At 39.2% G+C, this 18,671-nt stretch overlaps 1 protein-coding gene across 5 annotated transcripts in view; it reads right to left on the bottom strand.

Annotated features, from left to right (window-relative positions):
* The window catches only part of RUNX1T1 (RUNX1 partner transcriptional co-repressor 1), a 142,751-nt gene that overhangs the window by 13,383 nt on the left and 110,697 nt on the right, over positions 1–18,671 (bottom strand). For all 5 annotated transcript variants that reach the window (XM_040432750.1, XM_040432753.1, XM_040432754.1 and 2 more), the window contains exons 9-10: positions 11,374–11,442; positions 6,391–6,581 (exon numbers count right to left, since the gene is read on the bottom strand). In XM_040432750.1, coding sequence (XP_040288684.1) covers positions 6,391–6,581; positions 11,374–11,442 — 260 coding nt within the window. The remainder of the gene's footprint in view (positions 1–6,390; positions 6,582–11,373; positions 11,443–18,671) is intronic.

The raw sequence follows: 18,671 nt of genomic DNA, 5'->3' as shown, positions 1-18,671 counted from the left end.
CAAACTGGATTTGTGGCCGTAAGTGGCCGAGTTTGCTCTGGAAAAGCTGTCCTTCCCTGCCAGTAGTGTGGCATCAGGGCGGGTGTTTAGTGCGGCAGGGGCCATAGTTAGCCCAAGAAGAACTTGCCTGTCCACCCAAAATGTGTAGAGACTTACTTTTGTCAAGATGAATCAGGCGTGGATCAGCCAGGATTTCCACCCACCAATGCCTGATGCATCAGATTAGATCATCCATCTCCACCCTATGTCACCGTGCCACTCTGTGCTATCTTGCTACTGCTGTTCTTGTTGCTGCCATGTCCATGCTATGTCACAATGTCACTCTGTGGCCTCCTGATGCTGCCATCTCCACCCTATGTCACCGTGCCACTTTATGGCCTCCTGATGCTGCCATGTCCACACTATGTCATCATGACGCTCTGTGGTATCATGCTGTTACTGTTGCTGCCATCTCCACACTATGTCACCCTGCCACTTTATGGCCTCCTGATGCTGCCATGTCCACACTATGTCACCTTGCCACCCTGTGGTATCATGCTGTGGCTGTTGCTGCCATCTCCACACTATGTCACCTTGCCACTCTGTTGCCTAATCATACTGCTGCTGCCACCTCCACACTTTGTCATTGTGCCACTCTGTGGCCTCCTGATGCTCCCGCCACCTCCAGACCCTGTCATTGTGCCACTTGGTGGTCTCCTCATGCTGCTTCCACCTCACCACTATGTCACAGGGCCACTCTGTGGACTTCTCATGCTGTTACCACCCTCCCCACTCTATGACAGGGTTGCTATTGTCCTTGTTTCGCCTTCCGGAAATCACCATTTATTTGACCCTTCTTCTGATCAGTCAGAAGGAAGGAAAAATGAGACACACAACAGATCCTGTCTGTGTAGCAGCTGTAAGGCCTGTATGGTCCCATCAGAATTGGCTTATGATTTGGTAGCCAAAAGCAGGAGTGGGTACAAAACACAGAAGACATGCAAATATTTTATTCACGTGTCATCTCTGTTTTACATCCACTCCTGTTTTTTTGGCTTTAGCAATACTGATAGATTACTGACCAAATGCTGACCGAGTGAAGGCGGATGCTCCACAGACAGGAGCCGTTTTTTGGGGGTTATTGTTATGATGGATCAGAGGAAGGGCAAAATATTCAGTGACGTCAACACAAACTTACTGCTGACACCCTCTCCACTCTGTCGGGGGGGCTCTACTTGTATAAGCGTTTAATAGAACAGGTTCTGTAGACATCTATGTGGAATCAGCTTACGACGGTGTAAAAGGAGTGTCTTCTTGACGCTAACATTGACCTGTAAGGATGAGTTCACACTTGAGTTATTTGGTCAGTTTTGGCCCCATGACTGCCCAAATAAGTGAAGTGTGCAGTGATTCTAAGAGCGACGCCTGTCATCTGCATGTCATACTGACTCACAGTATTATTTCACTACCACAGCAGACTCCCTATGCATGTTACTGCAAGGCACAGTGTTCTACACCACTATAAAGGTTCTCTGCAGCCAGGAAATAGCCGTTTTTTATCATGATCCGTCGCAAATATATTCGAATCAAAGCAATTTTTTGGGGAAAATTCAGCGAACTGGCCGAATCAAATTTTTGAGAAATTTGCTCATCTCTAGAGACAAGCAGACCCTTTTTACATACTCTTTATTTTAACTTAAAAATAATGATCCTTAATGGGACACGTATTCCTACTAGAGAAGTGGATAATGGGTTTTCTAAACTAGATAACCCCTTTAATAGATAAATATGAAATCTTACGATAAATCAGGCCTTTGCCTGATAAAAGATTTAAAAGGGTTGTCTCACTTCGGAAAATGGTGTTCATCATGTAGAAAAAGTTAATACAAGGCACTTACTAATGTATTGTGATTGTCCACATTGCCTCCTTTGCTGGCTGGATTCATTTTTCCATCGCTTGTTTCCATGGTTACGACCACCCTGTAATCCATCAGCGGTGGCCATACTTGCACACTATAGGAAAATACATAGCCTAGGTGCACTCCCACAGTCCTGTCCACCAGAGAGGCCAGGGGTCTTTTCTGTAGTGTGCAAGCACAACCACCAATGATGGATTGCAGAATGGTCATAACCATGGAAACAAGCAGTGTATAATGTGATGGAAAAACGAATCCAGCCAGAAAAGGAGGCAATATGGACAATCACAATACATTAGTAAGTGCCTTGTATTAACTTCCTCTACATAATAAATGCTATTTGCTAAAGTGAGACAACCCTTTTGAGTGCCATCAGATAGAAAAATAGATATGAAATAGATAGATAGATAGACAGAGATGATAGATAGATAGATAGATAGATAGATAGATAGATAGATAGATAGATAGAGAGATAGATAGATAGATAGATAGATAGATAGATAGATAGATAGATAGATAGATAGATATGGAATTGACCACAATGCAGAACACTACATACAGATACCTAGCCCAGCATTGTACATACAGATACCTAGCCCAGCATACGTTTACTCTCATACATTCCCTTTAAGACACGTAATTGTAGAAGGAAAGCATGCCACAGTTACAGAACAAAGCTCCGATTGAATGTGTACAAATATGTTCATCAATATCTGACTTGTTAACATGAAGATGCCAAGCCAATTATGGGCCGGCCTCATTTGATTCCTGCATGGAGTAGTTTGCTTCCCTTCCTGAGAAACTTTCAGATGTTGCAAATCTATTTCTTTTGTCTTCGGGAACTCATCTGCTATGCATTAAAATGAAACTCTGGGCATCTACTGATCCCACAAGGGTCTTTCATCCTCAAAGACGTCTGCAACAAATTAAATTCTAGCTTTGCCTATTAAGGCACAGTTACACGTTGAATCTGGAGCTTAGTGCCAGGTTTTTGTTTTCGCATAGTTTTGTAATTGGAGGTTTTCAACCTATAGCTTTATATTTATATCACTGAATAATAGATAAGGTTCACTGGAATAATGTGAGATAGCTGATGTCAATGTGATGGGAGTCACCCCCTGTACTGCGCAGACAGTGATCAGACAGGAGCATCACTACTGCTGCTATGTACTTACCTAATTTCTATCTGCCTGCCTAGCTCAAGCCTATCTATTCTAATTTTTACCTATATATCTATCTATCTCAAACAGGGTGGATTTGATTTAAATCAAAATGATTTAAATCACGATTTAAATCACGATTTAAATCACTAGTCAGTAAGGCTTGATTTAAATCATAGTTTTCTACATAAAGACTAATTCTTGCTGGTATAACTTATAATATGCAAGTAGATGAAGATTTAAACAACTTTTCATATTAGTTTGATTAGGTTGATTCTGCATTCATAGGTTTGTAGAAGTTAGGATTAAGGTATTTTTCTCAACTCTGTTCATGTTATAACATTTTTGCTGTGAAGAAGAGGCATGTGATCTCTGCTGAGTCAAATTCAGTTTTGAGAACTGCAAAAGTAAACCAAGCATCTGTGATAATATCTTGTAGGCAGAGAAACTGCCCAATAATCTTACAAAAACCTCTGGAAGAGCATGACATTGTGAATGGATTAATGGAATTTATTTACCAAAAAAATTACACACATAGAAACATAGAATGTGTCGGCAGATAAGAACCATTCGGCCCATCTAGTCTGCCCAATATACTGAATACCATGGCCCTATCTTATATGAAGGATGGCCTTATGCCTATCCCATGCATGCTTAAACTCCTTCACTGTATTTGCAGCTACCACTTCTGCAGGAAGGCTATTCCATGCATCCACTACTCTCTCAGTAAAGTAATACTTCCTGATATTACTTTTAAACCTTTGCCCCTCTAATTTAAAACTGTCCTCTTGTAGCAGTTTTTCTTCTTTTAAATATTCTCTCCTCTTTTACCTTGTTGATTCCCTTTATGTATTTAGCAGTTTCTCTCATATCCCCTCTGTCTCGTCTTTCTTCCAAGCTATACATGTTAAGGTCCTTTAATCTTTCCTGGTAAGTTTTATCCTGCAATCCATGTACTAGTTTAGTAGCTCTTCTCTGAACTCTCTCCAAAGTATCAATATCCTTCTGGAGATATTGTCTCCAGTACTGCGCACAATACTCCAAATGAGGTCTCACTAGTGCTCTGTAGAGCGGCATGAGCACCTCCCTCTTTCTACTGGCAATGCCTCTCCCTATACACCCAAGCATTCTGCTAGCATTTCCTGCTGCTCTATGACACTGTCTGCCTACCTTTAAGTCTTCTGAAATAATGACCCCTAAATCCCTTTCCTCAGATACTGAGGTTAGGACTGTATCACTGATTTTATATTCTGCTCTTGGGTTTTTACGCCACAGGTGCATTATCTTGCACTTATCAACATTAAATTTTAGTTGCCAGATTTTTGACCATTCCTCTAGTTTTCCTAAATCCTTTTCCATTTGGTGTATTCCTCCAGGAACATCAACCCTGTTACAAATCTTTGTGTCATCAGAAAAAAGACACACCTTACCATCGAGGCCTTCTGCAATATATATTAAACAATATGGGTCCCAGAACAGATCCCTGAGGTACCCCACTGGTAACAAGACCATGGTCTGAATATACTCCATTGACTACAACCCTCTGTTGTCTGTCCCTCAGCCACTGCCTAATCCATTCAACAATATGGGAGTCTACGTACAGCCTTATTCTACATAATTTAAAAAACTAATCTTTATTTCATGATGGAATAACCTTTGGATGGTAATATATTTTCCTCAAAAAGCATTTTATATAGAAAAAATCTGATTTAAATAAAAAAAAATCAGTTTTTTTTTTTAATTTTTTATAAATCATTGATTTTTATCCACCCTGATCTCAAATCAATCTATTTACCTAATTTTTACCTATCTATCTATCTAGATCTTGCTATCAACTATGACAAATCATTCTATCCACCTATTTACCGAATTTCTATCAGACTGTCTATCTCATATCTATCTATCTATCGAGCAAAACAAAAAGGCAGCAGCAGTAGACACAAGAGGTGCGGGTACAATCCCTCCAGGCTGTAGGTTGTTGAGCCTATGTATGTAGAGGTACAAGATGAGGCAGCACTCTGTTGTTCGTGAAAAGGTGGTGGACCCCTTTTTATTTACCCAAACCACAACGTTTCAGCTCAACACAATGAGGCCTTTCTCAAGCTCTATCTCATATCTATCTATTCTCCTAACTTCTATTAATCTATATATCTATCTCAAATCAATAGATCTATTCACCTATTATCTATCTATCTATCTATCTATCTATCTATCTATCTATCTATCTATCTCTCTCAAATGAACCTACCTAAGGACAGCTCAGTGGTTAGCACTGGTGTCTTGCAGCGCTGGAGTTGTAGTTTTGAATCTGACTAAGGACAACATCTGCATGGAGTTTGTATGTTCTCCCCGTGTTTGTGTGGGTTTTGTCCCAGTACTCTGGTTTCCTCCCACACTCCAAAGACATACTGATAGGGACCTTAGATTGTGAGTCCCACTAGGAGTGAGTTAAATTCCTGTAAAGTGTGGAATATGTTGGTGGTATATAAATAATAAATAAAATAGATCTGTTTACCTAATTCCTTTCTAATTTATATCAATCTGTCTATATATCTATCAATGTCATAACTATTTGTCTATGGTCCAGGGTCCCTTATAACCAAAACTGGAAGGAGATTTGCTTGAAAAAAAAATCTTGCAACACTACACTGAACAGGAGTAAATAAAGAGAATGTTTCATTGTATCTTCTTCAAGTATGTCTGCTTTTCTGTCTGTATATCGATATCTCATATCTATCTATCTATCTATCTATCTATCTATCTAATATCTGTCTATCTCATATCTATCTATCTCTCATATCCATATATCCATCCATCTATCTAATCTATCTATCTATCTATCTATCTATCTATCTATCTATCTATCTATCTATCTATCTATCTATCTATCTAGCTAGTTTAAAACAAGTTATGCTGCACTGGATCAGCTTTAATAGTAGACCATACAATAATCTGGAAAAATATTTTTTTTCTGAAATCTGTGTTTAAAATGCAAACTTGAAGTGGCACTGCACTTTCAGTGAACTTTTGATATGTCATAGGGGCATATTAAAAGGTTAGATCAGTGGGGGTCTCAGCGCTGAGACCACCACCGATCTCTAGAACATGCTCTCTCTCCTGGCTGCATGAGACAGGTCCACAGACTTTCTATTGAGTCTGTCCTGCTTCTTTTCCCGCAGCGAGAGATCAGTGGGGGTCTCAGTGCTCAGGCCCCAACCAATCTAAACTTTTGATATGTACCTATAACATAGCAAAAGTTTACTGAAAGTCCAGAGCCACTATAATTTTTACACAGGTCACATGATGCTTGGGTTGTCGTTCTGTCTTTGTCTTACCTCGTTTGAGTCTTCTTGCTGGTTAATGATGGACAGGGCGTCCTCCGCAGCTTGCCTCTTTGCTTCTGCAACCGTCCTTTCCATTTTTGCTCTCTCTGTGGTAATCATCTCATGTGCTTTTCTTTCTGCCTCCGACACTGCTTTCTGCAGTTCTGTCATTGCTTGCCTTTTCACCTCGTTTACAGCTTCTTCTGTAAGACAAGTGGAATATTTTCTGTAAGTCCATGTTCTGCCGAGGTCCACCAAGAAGGGCGGAGAACTGAAACTGCTCACGTATAAGAAACACAAGTACACGATTCCTCAAAAGGGACTTGTATAGGGGCAAACTGGGAACTTAAAGTGGCCCTGGAAAATTTACTAAAAGTCGCCCCGTTATGTAGTCAGATCCAAATTTTTGGAAGGCAAGGCCAGCAGTACCATATTTAGGCACATTATGCCACCCCAACAGAGCCAGATACCACAGTCCATCAAAAAAACACTGCCAGCAGCACAAAATATATCCCCAAAAACTTCCACTGGCCGGCCGTGAGGAGGGCCCAGGCAGCCTCCTGGGCATCGGCCCACTGGGAAATTTCCCTGTAAGGTCTATGGCCAATCTGCCCCTGGACTATGTTATAAATAGTGATTTCTAACCTTGGGAACTACCAGAATTTCACCATAATCCATCTTTACTAAAATAAACTGTACATACACTGCAGGGTTCATTAAACTATAACCTGTGCACCTAGGATGCAGGTGACTTATATACACACAACATGTACTGTACGCAGTTCATCAATTTAGTGCAGTCATAGGGACGCAGACAGTTTGGTTGAAAAAATACAAATATCCATCATCTTCAACCAGACACATCAAAGCAAGTGAAATAGAATAAACCACATCCTTTTACTGGTAAAAAGATATAAAATATATTTGTTTAATCTGATTTAATATTTTCTTACATATTATATTCTAAGGGCTGTATTACACCGGCAGATTGTCTGCCAGATCGAATGAGTGTTCGTAGTAACGTTCTTGAGCGATGATCTGGCAGTGTAATTCTGCTGCCGATTACTCGATGAACGAGCAAACGCTTGTTCATCAGGCAATCCAGATTTTTATGCTGGTGGCAGATGGTTCAGTCTCATCACGATCTGCTGCCGGCAAACAACTAGTCAGTATGGGGACAAGCAATGGTATAATGATCGCTCCTCCCCATACTGTGGAGGAGATTGATGCATGTAATAGCAGCGGTCTCCTCTGCTGATGAGTAGGCGATTGCCAGGAAGGAACGCTTCCCTCCCGACAAGCGTCTGCATAATCTTTTCATGTAATACAGCCCGTAGACTGTGTTCACATCAGGTTTTAATATCCGCTTTGCAGATCTGTTTGACAGATAACCAGAAAAAGTATGCAAATGTAAGCCAATGGAAGGGCACCCACTTTACACTTCACTGTTAAAAAAAAGAAACATATCCATCACTGCCTTTTTTTTGTTTTGGACACAAAAGCATGGTAGACTTCGCTTTGGTATCCGCCAAAACATTTTTTTAACATTGAAATCAATGTAAAATGCCTTTCCCTTGGCACCTGTTTGCGTATGTCTTTTGAGCATCTGTTAAACAGATCTGGTAAGCGGATGATAGAAATGTGATTTGAACCCAGTCTAGTTTCTTTACATGATAATAGAGGCAGCCATGTTGCCTGAGGTGTTGAAATGGCAATTAGAGATTTGCTTTACAGCAGACACCTGAATATCAGAAAACATGTATAGTAAGTGCAGAGGTCAATATACAGGAATTAGGAGGAGGTTATGTATGATTCTGTGCTATCTGCCTCCAGCTTTCATTGTGATCTTGCGTATGATGATAATGAGATGACTGCTGCAAAGTGATCTCCACAGAACAGGAAGTGTCAGCCTATTTTGAAGTTCAGTAGTCAGGGTGAAAACATCAGTATTTCAGGAACTTTTTCATATAAACGATAACATGGAAATGTATTTTTACAATTTAATTCATTTATTTTCTGACAATAGATTCCATTTAAGGACCATTAGCCATGCCATTATTATTTAAATTTTTGGCTAAGCTTAGTAGGAAACAAGCATGACATAAATGGCAGCACAATTTATATAACACTATGATTTATACTGTATGAACAAAATACTGATATATATATATATATACACACACATGTAGAGATGAAGAAGGTCACGGCACTCCAAAAGCTTCCTTATTCAGTGTTCTTTATTGCACCAAAAATACAGCAGCAACGTTTCGACAATACAGTCTTTATCAAGCTACAGGTTTTAATATCCGCTTTGCAGATCATGTAGCTTGATAAAGACTGTATTGTCGAACGTTGCTTGCTGTATTTTTGGTGCAATAAAGAACACTGAATAAGGAAGCTTTTGGAGTGCCGTGACCTTCTTCATCTCTACATGGTAATTTTGGGGGTCTCTGAGGCCAAGACCTGACGCCACGAGCACCGCCGCAAAATCTCTTGAGTTTATCCAAGTAAGTGGTGCTGTCCTACCACCTATTTTTTCTATACACACACATACACTGGTATATGTAGAAATTGGATTAACATAATGTGCTTTGATCCTTTCACATTAAAAAACACATCGATTCGAATTTCAGGATAAATTAGATTCACCACGAAGTCGAATTTCTTCATGCTTCACAATAGCAAATCGATTTAGATTTAACCTGAAATAGTGTACAAAAAACAAAAAAATAATACCTGATCCATTTGCTTGCGACGGGCTGTCTGACGCCATATTGATTGAAGATCTTGACCAAAATCCAGTGGGCGGTGACGTATCACGCTAGCGTGATGACGTAATCTCGGGCCACACAAGATTTCGCGCCAGACCTTCAAGCAAGATGACAGCTGCTGGCCCATCACAAGCAAATGGATTAGGTAAGTATTTTTTTTATTTTATTTTACATTCTTTTATGTATATCAGATGCCGTGATCATGTATAAATGGGCATCTAAGGGGTACAACGACTGGGAGCAGCACAATCGCCGCTCCCCGTCATTGCACCCACTACTTACAATGAAATGCGCTTTGTGATGAAGTGATTCGCCATGAAGCGGATTTGTTTGTAAAATTCAGCAAAGGAGCAGAATCGAATTTTATATAACAATACATTTGGCTACGTTAGCCTAGTTTCTAACGCAGGTAGAAACATTAAAATAATTAAAAAAATAAAAGAATATGAGTTTTATATTTATCATTTCTTACACACGCCTATTCATTACATAAAGACAGACTAAACACTTTATTCAAAAGAAAATGATTTAAATGAATTATCATGGAAAGATATCTTCCACTTGATCCAGTTTATCTAATTTTCATCTTTATTCAAACCAGAATGACAATGAATAATTGAAAATTTAATAAGCAGTAATTATTAACTTGGCAAACGTTGTACCAATTAACACTCTATTAAAACTAATTATGACATGTTTCATTCAAGTGTTTTCCCCTAATTGTTTCACTTGCTTAAAAAGCACCTTAATTAAATGTTCTGTTTAATTAAGAACATAGATTTCTAATAGAATCATATTACCCGATATTAAAAATAAAGAATGAACGAATAAGATTCAGGAAGCAATCTTTAAAGACACTATCTGCAAACCACGGAAAAAAATTAATTTTCCCACACGCCATTAGCAAAACACCAGGACACTTTTTTCTTTTGCTGAAATGTAATACTAGAAAATGCAACCGTAATTTGATAATAATGGAGAATCACCGTAGAATTGAATATTTATATTCTAGAAATGCAAAAGCCTTCAGTTCTAGAAAAACTTTTTTTAATTTTGAGAAATATTTTATTTATTAAATTAAAAAAATTGTATGTGATTTTTTATTTTTATTTTAAATTTTATTATAATTTTTTAAATCTAAGGCATTTGATTGTGGTGAAGGCAGTGGTTCCTAATATCACAGCCGTGAACAATGCATTCTGGGCCTAATTTACTTTGAATATTCAAGGTGAATTAAAATTCTATCTAAGTGGCAATACAGGACAATAATTTTTGCTTACGATCAAAGCTACAGCTTGACAAATTGTATATGCAAATCAGGCAATTTATATTTAAATTATGCATTCCTATTCTAGTCCCACAGGCACACACAGATCTGCACAGAGAATTGATAGGATGCTCGAAAGGTGCTTGCATATTTATCACCGAATGCAAACAAACCTTGCTTACCGAAAAAGAAATATCTATGGAATGTGGTATCAGTCATGTTTTATTACGATGGCTACAACCTTTTATTTAAATTAATTAATTTTGTACAAATTTTACAATCAATGCGATTTTCTATTAGCGTAAGGGTGGACTTTTTTTCCCCATATTTCAAAGGCCAGTGCTGGCATTAATTATTTTTTCTTTCATTAAAGCCAAATCATATGGGAATTATTTCATAAATAATAGGAAGAATATGTTTCAGTACATTTTCTTTAAAGTGAATATTGGGGATAGAAAAGCAATAAAATATTTTTCATGTTCAACAATCAAAAATATCAAAGCTAAGAAAATGAATGGTGGAAGAAGTTTATGACATTTCTTTCATTTAGCCTTGATACGATAGTTCAAATACAAAAATGTTAAACCCAAAGGTATAAAAAAAAAGATAAAAAACACGCAAAAATAAAACAAATGAAAGGGCATACATTCTATTAATTCAGTGCAAACTTTATTAACCAGTTTACATTTTTTCCGAAAACGCTAATACAGTACAGCCTGATACATACATAGTAATGACACAGCAAACATAAAAGATCAATAGTATCTCCTGGGGTTGGAGATTTTCTACAAAGGAATTGCGCAGTAAACCCACATTATAATTTGGAGCAGTTATTGAGGATTATTGCGATTTTGCTCCGTTACTAATCACTCTGCTTTTCTGATGCCTCACATCAGTGCATTAACAACTGCTCACATCTGCCAGAACACTAGGTCTGTGTTTTTAAACAATCCTTACCAGCTTTCTTCCAAATTTCTTCTGGCACGTATCCAGAACCGGGCCTGTGAAGGAATTCCCGATGCGATTCTGCAGAGGAGGAAGGGAGAGAAGGAAAGAAAAAAAGAACACATTGAGAGTATTGCTCATTTGTTAGTACTTGAGACTGACAGTAAAACCCACTCTGTTATCACGCTGCAAGTATTGTCTACTGTACACAAAAATCTCATTGTCACAGATGTTTCGTGCCTTCTGTAGGAATGTCGACAGCATAACACCATGACATTCTCTGACAGATTGCAAATATTCCAAAGAAATTAATGCAAATGGAAATTTTATACAGCGAGCAGCACTGACTGAGCTGTCTGTGAGCCTGGGCTCATAAATATCAGCGTCAAGCTTGGCTGGCTCAGGAACAGGGACACAAGGCATTTATTAACTGGAGGATTTTAACTGGTTAATATCAATATGCACTTAGATTCTATAGGAGCATGAAGTTCCTGTGACATTTTATCAAATCCATGAGTCCTGGGTAATGTAATCATTTATACATTGATAATATAATATACCATTGCTTGAATTTTGCTACATATAAGACGTCATCTTAGAATTTTACAACTAAGGCTAACACTTGCGTTGTTAATTCCGGTATTGAGATCCGGCAGAGGACCTCAATACCGGAATTAAATGGACCCATTTTGATTTTGCACATCAGGATGCATCCGTTCTGTTAGGATGCGGTTGTGTGAAATCAAAACTGAAAAAACGGATCCGTTACCACTGACTAAGGCTACTTTCACATCTGTGCTTTTCCTTTCCGCTATTGAGATCCTATGATGGACACTTCCGTTTTGTCCCAATTCAATGTCAATGGGGACAAAACTGAACGGAACGAAGCGGAATGCACCAGAATGCATTCCGTTCCGTTTGGTTGCATCCCCATCGTGGACAGAAGAACGCTGTAAGCAGTGTTTTTCTGTCCGCCATGTGAAGCGGAGCAAGACGGATCTGTCATGACACACAATGTAAGTCAATGGTGGCAGATACGTTCTCTCGGACACAAAAGAAAACGGATCTGTCCCCCATTGACTAACAATGGTTTTAGAGATGGATCCGTCTTGGCTATTTTAGAAATAATACAACTGGATCTGATCAGAATGGCTGCAGACGGTTGTATTATGATGATAGAAGCATTTTTGCTGATCCATGAGGGATACAGCAAAAACGCTGGTGTGAAAGTAGCCTTACATTGTTTTCAGTGCCGGATCAGTTTTTTTTTTTTTTGTTTCTATGACCGGACACAAAACCGCAGCTTGCTTTGGTTAGGTGTCCAGTCACAAAATGGAATGCTGCCAGAACGGAAGACATCCTGATGCATCCTGAACGGATCTCTTTCCATTTAGAATGTATGAGGACTAAATGGAAACATTATTTTCTCTGCTGAATCTCCATACCGGAAAACAACAACTCAAGTGTGAAGGTAGCCTAAAGTGGATGGTTCTGAAGCCATAAAGTCAATGACCTGCATTGTAAGTCTGAACATCCCTAAAGGATATGCCCACCTTCAGAACCATTAGTCAACTGCTTGAACACATCTAAAATAGAAGGTAAGGCAATACCAAGGGTGGACTGGGAACTTTAAGGGAACCTGTCATCAACTTTATGCTGACCTCACTGAGGACAGCATAAAGTCGTGACAGAAATGCTGATGTCAGCGGTGTGTCACTCATGAGCTAAAAGTAAGTGGTTGCTGAGAACCAGCTTTATAATTATTATAGCCCAGGCCTTGAAAAGAGTCAAATCTACCTGAGAAGAGTCATGGTATTCATATCTCCTGCTCTCCCGCCCCTCCGCTGATGATTGGCAGTTCTCTCCTAGAGAGAAAGGGAGAAAACTAGGTAGGAGACTGTCAGTCATCAGCAGGTGGTCAGGAAGAGGAGGAATTTATGAATAACCATGAATCTTCTCAGGTGGCCGGGACTCTTTTCCAGGCCCAGTCTACAATGATTGTGATGTTGGTTCTTGGTAACCACTTACTTTTAACTTATAAATGACAGACCGCTAAAATCAACTCACCTGTCTCTACTTTATGCTGCCTTTAGTATGAGCAGCATAAAGTTTATGACAGGTTCCCTTTAAAGTGGCCCTGGAAAAAATACGAAAAGTGGTCCAGTTTTGTAGTTGGTCTAAATTGATGGAAGGCAGGGGCCAGCAATACCGTATAGTGGCACATTATACCAGTCCAACAGAGCCAAATACCACAGTCCATCACAAAATTCTGCCAGCAGCACAAAATAAATCCCCCAAAAATTCCACTGGCTGGCCGCGAGGAGGGCGTAGGCGGCCCCATGGGCATCGGCTCATTGGGAAATTTCCCTGTAAGGTCTATGCCCCTGGGCAATACTGTAAATAATCTTGATTAAAGCGGTTCTCCAGGATTTTGATATTGGTGGTCTATCTTCAGGATAGGTCATCAATATGATATAGGGCGGAGTCCAATACCAGACAGCCCCACCAATCCACTGTTTTAGGAGGCTGTTTGCAGCTTACCAAGCACAGCACTGTCCATTATATAACGGCTCTGTGTGGAACTGCAGCTCAGCCCCATTCACTTAGATGGGATAGAGCTGCGCCTAGGCCATGTGACTGATGAACTTGATGTCACATGGCCTAGGAAGAGGCCTTAGTGTTCATGGAGTGCCATAGCCTCTTCATATAGCTGATTGGCTGGGGTGCCAGGTTTCTGACCCCTGCCAATCTGACATTAATGACCTATCCTGAGGATAGGCCATCAATATCAAAATTCTGGAGAACTCCTTTACCATTTTGTGTCTACAGCTCCTATGCAGACCTAATTGTCTCCATAGTTTCAGACTACAAACAATCTTCTTGTAGTCTCATCCTGCCATCTATCTGTTCCACACAAAGTAAGTTAGCAGGAATTATGGACAGTATTTATGAATAACCTGTTATCATTGAGACACACAGGGTTCTTTGTGAAACTACAACTCCCAACATGCACAGTTGCTTAGCTATTCTTAGAACTCCCATATATGTGAATAGAGCATGCTGGGAGTTGTAGTTTTGCAAAAGCTGAAGTGCCAGAACTTGCTGACCCCTGCCATAGAATATATTAACCTTGAAATTAACAGTGGAAAGTGAGCTTCACAAAGTAGGTTGTGTTATATCAATAGCAAGTTATCTGCTGGGAAACACACCTCTCCTAGAGGTGAGCGAATTTCTTGATTTGGAAACAATTTGGCCTAACCAGTCAGCAAATAAATTCAACCAGAATCAAAGTGTACCAACTGCTCTGAAAAGTCGTGTATGACTCTTTGAGGTCTCCTTGGATTATATCCAACCCCAGTCAACCTCTTTAATGCCAAGACAGAATTAGTAATGACAAGGTGACAGGAACATCTATGACTATGGGTAACAAACTGCCTCTTTAAAAACAAACTGCACTTTCAAATTTCTTTACATTAAAAAAATCTAAAAAAATATTTTTATTTATTGTGGCAAATGCCTGCCAATGTGTATACACACACCGCCTGGAGTCATGTGATCATCCTCCATCTTCATCTGTCCTGTCTTCTGATAAAAAAAATGGCTGATGCCATTTTGATATGCCTGAATCGAATAACCAAAAACTGATTTGGATTTGACCCTTATTTGTGGAAAAGTCAGGTTGAATTCGATATGTTAAGTAGGGAGTCGCTAATCTCTAATCTCTTCTTTATAACGGGGCAAAAAGATGCACAAATATCCAAATGGTATTGGACATGTTAGAAGTGATATTTTCTTTATGAATCACAGAATAAATTGAATCACACCTTAAAACTAGATTAATAAAATTGTGTAGCACAAAAATCTGACTGCTTTCACGCCACCCCACTAGCACACTGAGGATGTCATGAAGTAGCCTGCAGTCACATTGGCTTAGCATTGTAAGATGTCTATATCAATAAAGGGTTTTTACCTCATAAACCGCTCCTCCGTGAGAATGAAAACTAAATGTTGTAACCATAGAAATATTTCAGAAAGGAGAGAGAACTCTTCCAAGAACAGATTAGCCAAGCTGTTGAACAGCTGTGAAAAATATATGACAAAACTATGTGGTATTACAAATTAGGCACTAAAAATACTTTGTTGTGATTTTTCATCAGACTCAAATTATATCTGATTATTTGCAGTGTTATTCTATCTGGGAGTTTGCTAGCCAAAATACTGGAGTTAACATTTAGCTATATAGAGAAAGTCATATTTTCTCATTAACGAGGAGATAAGGTCATGGCATGTGACTGCCTCAGCCATCCTAAAATAGCTGAAAGTAAAACAGCACAATTTGTAAGGACTTCAGTTTATGGGCATACGTCTTGTCACAGCGATATTATAATTTATCTCTGTATTAACATAAGTCTTAGCTGGGAATTTGCTTTCTAAGTTAAGGTCCATTGACCCCAAAGTAAACTCTTGAATGGAGGAAGGCCAATTCTGTAAAATGGATTGAGGATAGGTAGTAGGGATTGCAGAGTGGAATAAAGTGGTCACTTACCACCCTCAAAACAGCAAAGTTTCCCAAAATGTTGAAGCACTCATGTCTGTGACTAGAGATGAGCAAATCGATTATAAATGAATCAAATTTGTCTCAAATATACCAAATTTTACTATTTGATTTGGATGAATCTCTCAAAATGCCAGCCACCAATTTACAGGTCTGAAGTCAGAGAAGAAGGCATCTGCCACGAAACCATGCATTTACCCATAGTCAGATATGTCACTGCCACTTTGACATTACTAATGTTGCTTTGGCGTTAAAGAGGCTCTGTCACCTGGATCAACTCTACCCTGCCAAGCTATTGTGTTGATGAGGCTGACAAAAATTATACCTTTCTTTCTGTTGCCGGCGGTGGAGAAATATTAACATTAAAAAATATGCAAATTATGTTTTCGAGCACCAGGAGGTGGGCTTATACGGTTTGAGCACCACTCCAGCAACGCTCCTGGTGCTCCATAATGACGCCCCGCTGTAATTCACATCCCCTGCCTTTTAGATTGACAGCAATATACTCTTTGGTCTAGAGCTGAGATTCTGCACCTACACACCTGTGCACTATGCATCTTGACAAGTTGGGAATGAAGCCGAAGATGTTGGGCGCACACGCGCCGTTCTGGGCACGGGTATGCAGGCATGGGATCTCACTGCTAGACCTAAAGGCAGGGGGCGTAAACTACAGCAGAGGGGCGTTGTTATGGAGCACCAGGGGCATCACTGGAGCGGTGCACGAAGAGGAAAAGCCCACCTCCTGGTGCTCGAATACTTAATTTGGATAGAAATTAAGAAAGAAAGGTATTATTATTGTCAGCGTCATCAAACCTACCAGGCTATATGCCTGGTGGGGTAAAGTTGATCCGGATGACAGAGCCTCTTTAAGGAGTTTGAGATGGGTTGGATACAGTCCTAAGAGACCCCAGAGTGTCATACACAACTTTTCAGGGAAACCTGAGCTCTTTTGAGTCATTCATACTCTGAGTAGAATCTGCTGGCTGATTGGTTAGAAAAGGACACAAAATGAATTTCAAGAAATTTAATCTCTATCTGTGACCATTACAGCATTATTTTGTAGTGGTTCAATATTCCCTTTAGATTTTTCCATTACCTTGCAAGTGATTCCTTGTAAAAACATAATTTCCTCTTATTTGAGAAAACTATGTCAGGTTAAGGGGGTCAAATGCATTAGATTAAGCATCAGCCAACCATCGAAAGTGTATGGTGGTGTCCTGACTTTTCCCCCAACAGCGGATGTCAGAGGGGAAAGAAGGCTTGGGCTGTTATTTTTCAAAATGACCAATCCTTTTGTTTTCTTAGGTGAAATAAGCTACCTCAGAGGTTTCTGGCTGCTTACTCCTCTCTCTCACACTAGGCAAAGCCCTCTCTCTCACACTAGGCAAAGTACGGCTGGACTTCTTGTATTTTTTTCTGAAAATGTTTCCCTGTTTATCAGACTAGCTTTCTCAATTAGAACAACTTGTACATGGAATCTCCAGCATTAAATACCCATCCCAATTGTGAACGCCAGTCGCATGATTAGTGAAACATCTTCAAGAAAAAAATACAAGAAATCCAATTGCTCTGGCTTATTACTACTTGGTATACCGAGAAAGGCGTGACAAGACATGATCAAGTTGACATTGTTGGGGCAGATATTTTCCTATGCTCCCATCGAAACCAATGGCTTGTAATATCTAATAAAATAAAACTTTACTTTGTATTCAGTTACACAGCAGATGCTAGTTCAATGTGAAATGTCTCAAGGCTTGTGAATGCATGGGAATTTTTAATTTGGGAATGTGACTAATAGCTTCTTAATGTCAGACATTCTGTTTATGGCTTACTGGCCCTTTAAATCATAAATCATACACTCATAAAATGTAACTCAGCCTCTAGAAAATGATGGAATCTAACAGAAAGCAACACATGGGCAAAGCTATGAAAAGAAGGCGGCCGAGGAAACGGTATAGACAATAAAAGACTGAGTATTTATTTTGGCACAAATCACTTGCTGTAAAATCCTGAGAAAAACAAAACTGCCCGCACTATCGATTATTTTATATTGTGTGGAAAAGCACATAGGCTAAACCTTATTTAACCTAAAGTTTGAGGAAAATAATAAAAATGTGGGTAACTTTATTTTTATAACTCTACATATGACTTTTGAGAACGGCAATGAAGTAATCCACATATATATTATTTCAATCCTTTATCGAGGGAAAGAAATGGATGTCGTCTGTTCTCCAAATATCCTGATTCAAACTGATTATATGTTGGGAAATAAAGCAGGAGTGGGTAGATGGCCGGTGTTCATGTCTCCACACCATGTTTAGACTAGAATAATACATTTAAGTGGTTCAGCCCAACAAGGAGCGTAGAGCCAACATAAATGCAATAAAAAATGTAATGGTTAAAAAAAAAAACATGAAAAATCAGATGACTTAGATTTTTTGGCAGATGTTAGCAGAAGTAATCCAAGTCTAACACAAAAAAATATCACAACGGCAAACGGCCTCACATCTGTAGACCATGTATCATCCAGATGCTTATATAGTTCTATACTTTTTTTTCCGTTTACGTTCCATTTTTTGCATTCTGTATAAGGACCGTATACGGAACCGTTCATTTTAATGGATCCAAAAAAAAACTAAGGTACTCCGTATGCCTTACATTTCCTTATTTCCGTTTTTCCATTCCGTTCAAAGATAGAACATGTCCTATTATTGTCCGCATAATGGACAAGGATAGGACTGTTCTATCAGGGGCC

The sequence above is a fragment of the Bufo bufo genome, chromosome 5 (assembly GCF_905171765.1).
Source record: "Bufo bufo chromosome 5, aBufBuf1.1, whole genome shotgun sequence".
NCBI classification, from domain to species: domain Eukaryota; kingdom Metazoa; phylum Chordata; class Amphibia; order Anura; family Bufonidae; genus Bufo; species Bufo bufo.
Note: the sequence above shows the minus strand (reverse complement) of the source record. Positions and strands in the feature narration are given on the sequence as shown.